General features: G+C 30.8%; 1 protein-coding gene across 1 annotated transcript in view; it reads left to right on the top strand.

Moving 5' to 3' along the window:
• Positions 1-13,291, top strand: part of LOC119832696 (sodium-independent sulfate anion transporter-like) — a 32,226-nt gene that overhangs the window by 10,787 nt on the left and 8,148 nt on the right. Inside the window, exons 4-8 of the mRNA XM_038356415.1 lie at positions 421-641; positions 2,602-2,770; positions 6,822-6,986; positions 9,821-9,982; positions 10,915-11,055. Of these exons, the coding sequence (XP_038212343.1) occupies positions 421-641; positions 2,602-2,770; positions 6,822-6,986; positions 9,821-9,982; positions 10,915-11,055 (858 nt within the window). The remainder of the gene's footprint in view (positions 1-420; positions 642-2,601; positions 2,771-6,821; positions 6,987-9,820; positions 9,983-10,914; positions 11,056-13,291) is intronic.

Raw genomic sequence — 13,291 nt, 5'->3', positions numbered from 1 at the left:
TATGTACGTTCATAACCATCTACAAGGATTATTTATGGTGGTGTCAACCGTGAGATTTGGGATTTGATTGATTGCATAGTAGATAAGCGAGAATACGAGCCACCTGATGATAATCGATCATTGATTACTGAATTATATTGTAAATTAATATACTATGTTTCTATCGTTTAAAGGTGTGATAAGGCAGCTTACACCAATTAATTTGAGATATGATATATGATACAATGATATCATTTAAAATCTTAACTTATCTACTCAACATATGTTTTTTAAGGATGTCTGATTATTTTTTGTTGGAGCAAAAAATATATGTACTAAAATATGAGAGCAACGAAATACAACTCCAATAAAAAGCTAAATAAATTAGCATTACATTACGTTTTAACAATCATGTTTTTCCCCAAAACAAAACTATTATAGGATTTCTCGTTGAAATTGTATCAACCCCGGTTGTATCTGGGTTCACTTCGGCCGCGGCCATAACGATCGCGTCGTCGCAGATAAAGGGCCTATTGGGGCTCAAGTTCGACGCCGAGACTTTCATATCCACTTGGCGAGGGGTCTTCCACAATATCTCCAACACGAGAATGCAAGATACACTACTTGGCCTGTCTTGTTGCATTGTGTTGATGGGCATGAAGGTAGGTGTATATTGTGGTTTGGATTTCAATGTTTGGTCAAAATATATGAAACTTATTGTAAGTATTTGTCCGAGACCACGCTCGCTGTGTGAAACGTTTTGATACTGTATTTTTTAGAGACTAAACAAGAATCTGGATAAAAATTAATATAAACAATGTGATCAATAATTATGTAAAAATCATGTTTTACTTTGATTTTTTTCACAATGGAATATAAATATACTTTTAGATTAAATATTTCTGCACATTCATTCCTAGATCTTTCACGAAAATCAAATAATCTTTTATACGTTCTTTATCAACGATCTTTGCATATCTCTGTTATTTTACTGTCTTTTTACTAGAGTACAGAAACGTTAAATTCGGCACTAAAATCTAATACTGCGTACATTCGCAGACTGGATATGAAGACAATTTCATTCGAGCACAGAATCGATCGACTTAACCAAGCCCCATTATTGTCACGATTGCAGGAATATAATTGTCTCCGTTTAACAACTACAGCAGTTTAACAACTAGTTAAACAACTTATTACATTATTGCTCCCTGAACACGTATTTAATATAGCTATACTGGGATCGCTATACTCCCAATAAATGTGGTTTTTAGCTGCAGCGATATGAAGCCGTATCGTCCGATTTTTATAAAAGATAAAAATGTTTAGTTTACGATATTAGAAGCTTTCGTATTATTGTAGCATTGCCATACAACAAACATTCTATATTATAACGTGATTATTGTTAACATAATTAAAGTAGTTCGACGCCTTAACATCCACGATTTGCATAAAAAGCTAGGGTCATAATTGGTGCACGTTTAGAATTTGCTACGTTCACGTTCTTGGCTATTAATTAATGCAAAATATGTGCTTAATTTGGCCAGTTCTGGCATTTAAATCAATGATTGAATGTACGTATTTAGCCAATTTAGTATTATAACTCCGAATCTAATGCTCAGTTGTTCATAACTTACTTCTATATATTTCGAAGATCAATGACAACCGAGTGTGTGATTTCCTACTCATATTGAAATTGACATCTTTTATTTTTTTTTAACATAGTTATACTGCCATTTGTAAGAATCAAATAGATTGAAATAACATGATATCCGAGCTGTTCTTGTTATCACTTAGGTGGTATAATTCATGTTATGTAAGCGTTGCGATATCTGACGGTAGTGTTAAATGCGAAAGTATTTTTATCTTCTATTTCACTGTTCTTTGTTTTCTTCAATTGTTAAATGATTTTATTCATCTGGTATACAAATCAAAGGTAAATAAATAAATAATTAATCGTCATACATAAATCGGATTATAAATCAAGCTAGAGAGATTCATATTAGAAGCGCTCATCGCTAATATGGAATCATAAATTACTTCGCACACATTGTGCACGTCTAGATAGAACAGCTGTCAGAGATTACTATACAATGAACTGTATGCTCTGAAAGTGTACCGGGACTGGGGAGTGCAAAGTAGCTTTCATACAAATTGTATTTATGCTATCTGCTATTGTGTTTGTTATAACTTTATGTCTAGGAATTTATCAGTTTTGTGTCGATGTATTGTGGAGTGTTTATAATATGATGTTCAAACACATTGGATTCCTGAAGTGATTACTTTGTGATAGAATATATTTATTTGTTTTGATTGAACTCTAGATTGGGAAAATGTTATATTATAAAACATGGAGAAATCGTATTAATATATCTTATTCAACGGGATTTTTAATTTTAATTCTTCGTGTATTATATTTAGGTTAAATATCGCGAAGTATGTAGGCCGCATAATAACAAAAACTTTAGACTAGTCATTACTGGCAATCTAGTAATAGGTAGTAAGTTCAGGTAACAATTTTTATAATTTCATAAATTCTCAACAATAAGCTTCTACCCTCTATTATAACTTCTATTTTCTTAAGAGTGAATTTAAAAAAGTTAAAAAAAATACTGTTATTTTCAGGCATTAAAGGAAATACATATCAAAGACGAGAAGGGAGGAAAGAATAGCGTCATTGTAAAGCGAACCCTTTGGTTCGTGGGCGTTTCTAGAAACGCCGTTGTTGTCGTTATTGCGTCGGTGCTGGCTTTCTTCCTGCACCAGGACAGGAACAACCCTTTTATTTTAACCGGTGAGTTCGATATAGTAATAATAATGCGGCTATATTCGTCGAACGTTTATTTTGAGCCTACTTTTTTGAATTAGATATAGGTAACAGATTCAAAGAGTAAGAACTACTTTATAATATGTAAATTTAATGTAGGAGTGCTTCATTATATGAGATATCAAAAACCTAAGGAAATTTTTTGAGATAAGCAATATTAACATATAAAAAGCAAGCAGAACTGACTGACTTACTAATCTAGATCAACACCCAGGTCGAACCACTGGATCGATTGCGCTAAAATTTGGCAGATAGTCACTATGATGTGTGGATGGTAAGACAAAGAAACAAACAAACTTTTGTTTTTATAATATTAGGATTGCTATTTGAAATATGACGCTTAATTACTTCTTGAATTATGTCTGGAAAGATTTTTTCATTTGTTGGCCTTATAGAACAGAAAATAAATTTATTTGTTATTAACGTGTGGATGAGTTTTTCTATATTTCGGGATGGTTCCTCTAACGAATTGACATTGTTGTGGAGCCATTCCAAAGCTTGAGATTTAGTTGTAATCCTTAGTAAATAAATTGAATTGATTTGCTCAACAACCATAATTCCTCTTTGTATTTTCTACAATATTCCTCGATGAATGTTATTGAATCGCTTGGTTACTATATTTTACTTCATGCAGACGTTATATAATATTACAATGTCAAATAACTTTGTAATATTTTTAGTTTTTCAATATATTTAATTTGGTAAATAAAAAAAAACGATTTTTATAGGACATTCTCTTAGTTTAACTGTTTTAAAAGCGATCTTAACTCATCCAATCCACCAAATTATCTGACTAAAAGAATTGAAGGTGTTGATATGTTAAAATTATGCATACGTACATTAAATCTTGTAATTTGCCCCTATATATTGTATAAGCATCTAATTATTATGTTCATATTATAAGCATTTTTTTATGTTTGACCGTGGCCGAGTTCACTGTAGTGTTTTAAATGTTTAAATAAATGATGCTATAATTGATAAATCATATTAATTTTAATTCAAAAGAAATAGATACACTCTTTATATCAAATGAATAAAATGTGTTGAAGTTTATTAACACACTTTTCATTGAATTTTATATTTCATTCGAATTCAAAGACCATTTGTTAGCTTAGGCCTTATTGTGGACGATTTTAGATTTTAACTCGGTCAAACTCTCTCTGTTGGCAAATTTCAGCCAATTTGGGGCTAATACAAATCCATTGAAAGCTGGTCTCTCAGGAATAACTTACTTGATCTTAACATACCATAATGCATCCCTGAGATTACAATAAATTTTCCTTAACTAAATATAGAAAACTAAAACAATTTAAGAAAATTGCATTAAAGGAAAAATATTATGAAATATGGAAATGACTTTTTTGCAAATATCGTCATACATATATAATTGATAAAGCGTGTGTTAAGGAATATATAAAAATGTATCATTAATACAACAAAATTTATATCATAACATAACAAATATTTTCAAAATGCGTGCACTTATTTTTCTCCTCAATCAATATTGAGTAAACTTACAATAGACATAGCATATATATTTTAATTGATCGGAATGTATTATGTCAAGATTATTTTACCCACGCTGTTTACATTGCACTTATAAACGACGACCTCAAATATTTACTACAAAACGTGCACTACGTGATAGCGTGACAAATTAAAGTCGTATAGTTTATAATGTCGTTTGCCTCAGCTTGGAAAAATGTCTGGCGTTGTCTTAAATCGGTTTTATAATACGCGGATAAATTATTGCACTTCTTACATAAAATATTGTATGCGCTATAATTCTCTGAAATAGTTATAGTGTATTGTTCAAGACAATGCTTATAAACATGACGTAGACGACTGGAAAATGAATATATAAAAATACGACACTTATCGATACGCGCTAAATAAAAAAATATTCAAACGATATTAGAAGGATTTTTTGTAAGCATAAGATTTGTTGTACTAAAATATCTTTAATACATTAACATTTTAAAATATTAACTTGCAACAGGAATACAAAAATTATATGTACATATACGCAAAGCTACAGTATATAAATTTTTCGTGTCACAATGTTAGTAATCATACTCCTCCGAAACAGCTGGACCGATTCTCATAAAATTTGTTTGTATATCGGGTAGGTAGGAATCCGCCAACATCTATTTTTCATACCCCTAAATGAGAAAAGTAAGGCAGAAAAGAGTTTTCCGGGGTCTGCTAGTATTGTTGTAAAATTTATGACGTTACAAACATTAACAGTAGGATTCACCCTACTGTTAATATTCCGATAGCTGAAGTAGAGTAATAATTTCTAGTGTTTCTAGAAGATTGTCGATTAACGTTTTCTTGTAATTGCTTGAGCTAACAAGAAAGTATACTATGTTATTTTGAGAGCAAACACTTTACGACGTTGTATATTATTATTTAAAAAACAATTATTAAATTGGTTGAATAGTTTTTGAGTCTGTTCTCTTTGTAATGTAAACCAAATATAGAATTGAAATAAAGAATGGTCTGTGAGGAAAAATTTAATAATAAAACAGAGGTCAAAGCAAACAGATGATCAAAGATTCGTCATAAACGAACTTGTTTTTTTTTGTTCCTGCATTGATGTTTAGGTTACGGTGTCACGAATATACAGTATCTATATTACCTTTTACAGTATTGGTACAAGTGTTCAAATATGTAATGAAGTAATACGAATAACCAGCGAAGTCAATTATAATAGACCGCATTACGTGATGCAATAGCGGAAGCAACAATTCGTCAACAATAGCACGGCCCTATTGTGACTCCTTGGGCAATTTATGTCTTGCAATTATGTTTGCGTAAATCATAAATTAGATGATTATACATAAACACTTTTATTTTTATCTATTTCTAATTTAAAACGTCATTGAATTCACAAATTTACTGTACAGTTAATGGATTCTAATGTATACAATACGTATCAGGGTAAAAAGTAGGTAGGTAAATGTTTTTTACTAAAACAATAATGAGACTTTTTCATAGTCATTAATTACTTTAAAAATAACATTTACTTCAATACTCACTGTTATATTTTATTTTGATCTAGATCTTGAACGTATCTTTTGCAAACCATCCTACGTTATCGTTTCATTTTTGCAATTTCTTTTTATATTACTATAAAAATGTTTGTTTTATTTTCGTCCCTGAAATCATGATATTTGATAGAATCGATGTTTTAAGTTTATCCATCTCTGGACGTAAAATCAAACACATTTTACGACAGCTTCTGAATTACAGCAACTCTCAGGGGAGATATTAAACTAGAAGTGCGGTTTTCGCCTCGGGACAGGCCGCATAAATAAATTCAAAGCAAAAATATAAAACACTTTTTGCATCAATTATTTTCGTATTTATTAAAACATCAATTTGAAATTTGGAATTTTTACAAATTAAAACATTACACGTTAACATTATCTACAGGATATGTTTAACATTTATAAAATTATATTATATCACATGAAATATATAAAAATTTGATGTAAAGTAATTTCATTTCCCGACATCAGTCAAACACATTAGCGTTTAAAATGATTATTTCACGACCCTCATTTGTAGAGAGTTGGTAATCGTCCCAGCGTGAGATTGCCTATTCAAGCCAAATCGTAGCTCGACCAACAGAAATATATACAAAAGCTGACATATTTTATATTGGGTTAAGGTCGGAGTAGATAATTCTTAGGATTTTCCACAAAACGTAATACACAATTTTTCTCGTGAAGCGTAGGTACGAAGCTATACTTCACTTTGGTGGGTTTTCTCGCGTTGGTACCACCTCGAATAGAGCAAGCAATTATGCCAAAACAATACAAATATAACATTCTTTTTAATACATTCAAATTTTTATAACAGCAAGTAAATTTAGATGCTATATTATACCATTGTATCTTGTATGGTCTGTTGGTCCCATGCATGGAAGTTATCTAATGTGGCGACAATACTATTTTGTGTCTCACTAATACCTAAACAAATTTCGAAAATAACTCAAATAATACATTTACAGGAAACATAACACCAGGTTTACCAAAACCCCAAGTGCCACCTTTCCACTCGACGATTGGCAACACGACTGTGAGTGCTGGCGAGATGTTCTCACAACTCGGCACTGGTCTACTGGTGGTCCCACTTGTGGGGGTTATTTCCAATGTGGCGATCGCGAAGGCATTTTGTGAGTTTTTTTTTTGTATTCCATTTGTGAAATTTTGTTTCTTCAATTGCTATGTGGAACTTATAGCTGTAGGTACTGTCGGATTTTAGGTTGAATGAGCTAATAAATAAAGTAAAGATAACATGTATTAAAAAACATTTTCAAAATATATATGAAACCATTAGCAAATAGATATTAATATTCGATTTAGTTAAAATATGAGTAGGACGAATTACTGAGCCAGATATTTTAGAATAATTACTTCGCGATGAAGTTCGTGGAAATAAATAGAAATCTAATCTCTAATAAAATCTATTCATTGAAATTACAAATTGCTTTATGTTCGGGAAAGGTTTACCAAAGAGCTATCTTATAGCGTTTATAATTCCTCTCCTTTTACAAAATATTTGGGACGATTTAATTATCCCCGTAGACTGTAGTCGGGCCTTTTGTAGTGAAAGGGTTTAAAGCGTTAATAAGCTTCACTTGCGGGTAAGGCGGGCGGAAACTTTAAGTCACTTGTCCTTCAGCAGTTCATTAATGTCTTCGAATAAATCTGTTTGTGTTCCATTTTCAGTTTCGTCGGTTATTGTTCTGTAATTGGTGTATTGTTAGTGAATTTTTTGGTTGTGTATTAGCTATTGTTGGGTTTTTAAAACAATAAGTGGCATGTGTGTTGGTACCCGTTATTGTACCTTGTCATTAATAATTAATCGGGTGGAACAGATACATACAAATAGTTATTATTTTTTATAAAATATTTTATATCATTTCTGGATTTACGTTCTTTTCGTTTCGTTTAATTATAATTCATTGGATAAGCTCGAGGAACTATGTCAAGATCTAATTTTTATGAACGGCTACCTTTATTCACAATGAGTTAAATATATAAGTATAAAACAAATCGCCTAATGTGTTGCTAAGAGTAAAACTCAAGCATGACTCAATTAATTCGGAATAAATTTTCTGAACGTTTTTGTTAAGGCACATAGAAGATTCTTGTGGAAAGAAAAAACGTACTACACGTGAAGCCGGGACGGAACGCTAGTTATTGATTCCATTCAGCCACGTTCAAACTATAAGCATAGCCTCAACGTCACTTTACTGATTAAATAGTTATAGATTTGTTGGTTATATGTCGGAGTTTAGAATATTTCCACATGAAAGTGTAATGGACAAGAATGCGCGAATAGAAATGCAAAAACATTGTTGTATGCGCACAATACACAATATTGCTTTTGCTTTTATGGAATCATCTATTAATATGTGTAAAAGGGTCACTCAAACCACAGATAACATAATTCTTTACTAATACATCAAACACTTAAATTAAAATCCGGATAGTATGAAGTATAAAGTGAACAAAAATGTCACGCTTTTTCATCTTATTAATGCATTTTTATTTTCAACTTGTCCGTTACGGAAAATAAATTAATCTTAATTTATTATCCATTATTGATTCAGAATATAAAAAATGAATTGCTCACGTTTATATATTTCTAATATAATTGATATTGCTTATTAGTACTTTTCAAGAATTGTTAGGCTTTGATGTTTATATTTTATATTACAATGAATAATTTTTTCATAAATCTGTACGCGGAGAAATCAAAGGAAGTAGGGCGAATACTAGATTAATATGCGCCAATATGCTGTACCAAATATGTGTTATAAGTTTATATAAAAATGTTGTAGGTTCTATGTTTTGTACAGAGCCAAACATCAATGTTACGATATTTCTGCTACTGCATGCTACAAATATCAATGTTAAACCAATTGTACAATATAAAAGAAAATTATTAATTATTCATCTTGTTGTAATTATTAATATGAAATTAACATTGCGATATAAATACGTTGTTAATTCAAGCGTCTTCAGTGCATATTCCAATATAACAATATCAATCATATCAAGTTGAATGCAGTCACAGTATATTACTAAAATGTTTCGCATACATCGTCCCAAAAGCACATTTAGCAAGACAACATACCCATAAGACGCTAGTATCGCAACAGCAATAAGACAGCTTCTATAATGCATTATCTAGAACTGCATTACGTTACAGTGGCTTGTCGACAAGCGTTCACTATTCTCATACGTATATTGCAAACTATGATATTGCAATATTCACGGCATTATCCGACATATTATGACGTGACAGTGGAAATAATTCATCTGAAACTGAAAAATGGCCGTTTTGTTCAGGCACGATGAAAATATGAATTTGAATGATGTTCATTGTTCATAAAACACATGTTATTATATTGTGAGAAGCCTTAGAAATGCTTTGTTCTTCTGCCGCGAATCGTGCCGTGCTGAGCGATGTTTGAAGCCTTTATAGCTAGTGAAGACAAAACCTGTTAATGAACAAATCTTTTAAATCATATTGTGTCATTTGAAAAACACACTGTGTGTAATGTAATTTAAATACAGAGTATAAGTAAAATTAAACGTATGAATTCAAAGCTCTACGCTTTTCAAACATTCGTGGTTATTTATTTATGTGTGCTTAAGAAATTTAAACCGAGATAATATTAGGCGAGCAATATTTGAATTCCATATTATCGTGGGCGTGAATATAATTATGAGGTGGCGTGTTTAATTTGCTTGTAGATTTTCTAACAAAAATATTACTACTTGGAAGTATAAAGTAGACGATAATGAGATATGTAATTCTATTTATCGGTCGGCAATGTTTGCTGTCAGAATTACGCTTGCAACAGCCTCGCTACGTGATGTCACGTTAATTGCTTTTGTAACGATAAGTACTTGACAGTTTGGCTCGGTTGAAATCTTAAGAAGGATCTAAAGAGGAGGCAATTTAACAAAGTTTTGTCTCTTGAATAAATTTCAGCGAAAGGCAAAGCGTTGGACGCGACTCAAGAGATAGTTGCTCTAGGCATTTGCAATATTATTGGTTCGTTCTTCCGCTCGTTCCCAGTGAATGGATCTTTTACGCGAAGCGCTGTGAGCGATGCGTCGGGGGTTAGGACTCCTGCGGCTGGATTTTATACGGGTAAGTATCACTTTATAGTACTTTATTTATTGTAACAGGACTTATTGATACATAAATTACTTAAAATTTCATTGGACTGTATTTAATAATACATGTTCGATTACACAAAAATTGTCTATTTGGAGTCTCATTTAATTTGTTATTTAAGATATAATATACTAAAAGAGACAGACGTTGTAAGCGAGAAAGCTGATTCAGAAGAAATGATATTATATACCTATGTGATTGAAGTAATACACAAAGTTGTGAAACAGTCCTCAGTTATTCTTTTAGGCATTGTAATTTATGTTCAGGAGCAGCTGTCGCTCGATTTACGCGTTCTTATAAATGTAAAACATATATAATATGTTAAATGGGTTGGAAGTGAAATTATTCATGTCGAAATAAGTGCTCTATATACGGAAGCGAGGCCGTAGGGGCTACATAAATCAAAAAGTTTTCAACATAGTTTACTGTCGCACTGGCTTTTGAATTTTTGATATACGAATACTCTTTTGAACTAGTCTCTATTCTGACGCTAAGTTGAAAATCTACAGCTTTGTTATCTTAAGAAGCAAAGTTTGATATCATAGACATATCTTGAAAGAGTTCTATGCAAAATAAATGAAAAGTTTTTGTCTTGCTTCTTGTGATTTAAATAGAGTTGTGAAATAAAATTGGATCTAATGTTTTCACTGAGTAAAGCTATTTATATGTTTTTATAATACTTCCTCTATCATAGTTTAGTTTAAAGTTTTTATATTATGATTAACTATTACTTTTTATATTATGATAACTTATTATTGGACAAATGAACAAAACATCGGCTCCACAAATAATTCTTCATATTGTTTAATAGATTATTAAAAAACAAAACGATCGGGAATCATATCATATGTAAACATGTAATTTATAAAACATTACAAATAAATACATGCGTATATTTTTCTCAGGTATGGTCGTATTGCTAACATTAGGACTTCTTACTCCATATTTCTATTTTATACCAAGAGCTGCTTTAGCAGCTGTTATAGTTTGTGCTGTATTGCATATGGTCGATTTGGATATATTGAAGAAACTGTGGAAGACCAACAGTAAGTATAAATATTATTATTTGTAATAAAACTAGAGTTATTTTATGGTGGTTTCGTTCATATTTTTGAACTGCAAGATTCGTTTTGAATAAATAGATCTTAACTGTAATCCGCTTTAAATATGGATAATATTTAAAAATTATATTATTTTTATGAATTTTATAGATAAGTATAAAATAATGTTACTATTTTACACAAAATAACGGAAGGCAATTAAAGTTTCAGTTAAATCATGGTCTTAATCACATTTTAGATTTAATTTTATTACATTATCAACTTAAAAGTAAAATCAATTATCGTTATAATATTGTATATAATTTAACAGATTTAAATAGAAATGTAAGCGCCTGTAGTAAAATTGCGCGTCTGTGGCATCGTAGCTTCGAAGTTAATTTTGTTTGACTGTTACTTTGAACGAGATGGTTTTGTGATAAGTTCTACGAAATTATTCTCATTTTTAACCGACTGTGTAAAAAGGAGTGGTTAATAACTTCTAAATACACATTAATACCCAAAAAACATTATCTTCAATAAATTCGCCTTAGTCCTAAGAGTAACTAAGGCACATGGAAAATGGTAAAAATTTACAAAGATAACAGACAAATATACCTAATTATTTATGAACTAATAACAATTGTTATAGACTAAGCATCAGTGAAATATCAAAAATATTGTCACTTTGCATTATTTAAATTTTACTTCTAACTCTAACTAATTAAAAAACTGTATATTTAACTAAATACCAGGGCTAAAAGAAAATAAATAAAACGGTTCATAAAGTGAAGTATGTAGTCTGTAACGTATTAGTCTGCTGCTCGGCGGCATGACGCTATATTGTGAATAAACTTCAAGCTGCATAAAATGCTATGGGTGACTACAAATCTGACTTAATTTCGTTCTGAAATATTCCGACTAGAATTATTTAATGCGAGTCATATTGTGTATTCTTTACATACTTTAATAAAAATTGCATTAGAATTCCCTGCACATTCTGATATAATCTATTGCAGTACATAAATTTTCGATTTATGAATCTGGGAATTTCTGGGCATGTGGTTAACATCACCACAACTCGAAATCGTAAAGGAAAACATCGTCAGGTGGTTTCATTTCATGTCCGAGAGTCAAAAGTTCGACGACATGTGACATCTGCTTACCTGCACTTGGCCATCGTGGCGGACTATGGCCTGACCCTCATAGGAGGTTCGTGCCTCAGAAGTGTTAACAGATATTATAGGCTCATGATATTAGAAAAGTATTTGTAGTTGTTACTAGGCATTATCTAACACCTTAGCTCTAAACTGCTTCTACATATTTTTAATGAAGTTCCACTTTTTGTTCAAAAATCAAAACGGACAATTTAATTTAGTGTTTTATTTTTTGGAAAAGTTTATCTATTTGATAGGTTCATTACGATGAACAAACTTACATAAATGAAATGTTTTAATATCTATGCACATATTATTATAAGTTTGGGAATATATGAGTTATTGATGTTGTAAGGGGTAAGCTGTAGATCTGCTAAACCGATTTAAAAAAAAAATTCACTTATAGAACAGTAAGTTTTCTGTGGTGGTAGGCATATTTCGTTTTATTTTTATCACGGTTTGAGCTAGGACGAGCGTCTAGTCGTAAAAAATGACATTAAACTTATATTCTTATGACGAACACATTTGTAGTTATTAATGTTTGATGATATAGATGTTACTAGTTTTCTTTTTTCAAACATGTACCTAATTCGCACGATTGAATTAAAAGTGCTATATAAGCGTATGAAGAAAACTATTTAGAATTTTGAGTTAGAGTTTCCAAGAGGTTTCCTTGATTCCTTGAAATTTTGAAACAATAATTATTTTCAGTAATAACATATTATTCAGACTTTCAAAGAAAGGACAATTTTTTTTCAAAGTCAATGATGCGGTATATTATATGGGCTACGAAGCATGTCGGGTGTCATTTTAAATCAGCCTGCGTGACGATGGCTGACGTCTTTGCATTTTCTGATTTGTTATTTTTAATCCTTACACGAAAGGATATTTCATTTATTTTATTTTATTCATATGTTTTACTATATTTATGAAGTAAAAAAAAATATAATTTAATTGAATAATTGGTTATGTGGTTAATAACGAACCAAAAAAATATAGCATTTTGTTTTTGTTGTTAAATACTTAGTCTGGCCATAAATACTGTTACACTTAATTATAAAAAAATATTACATTTGAATTTCGAATCT

This window comes from Zerene cesonia, chromosome 15, assembly GCF_012273895.1.
Source record: "Zerene cesonia ecotype Mississippi chromosome 15, Zerene_cesonia_1.1, whole genome shotgun sequence".
NCBI lineage: Eukaryota > Metazoa > Arthropoda > Insecta > Lepidoptera > Pieridae > Zerene > Zerene cesonia.
This window is presented reverse-complemented; position numbering and strand designations above follow the sequence as displayed.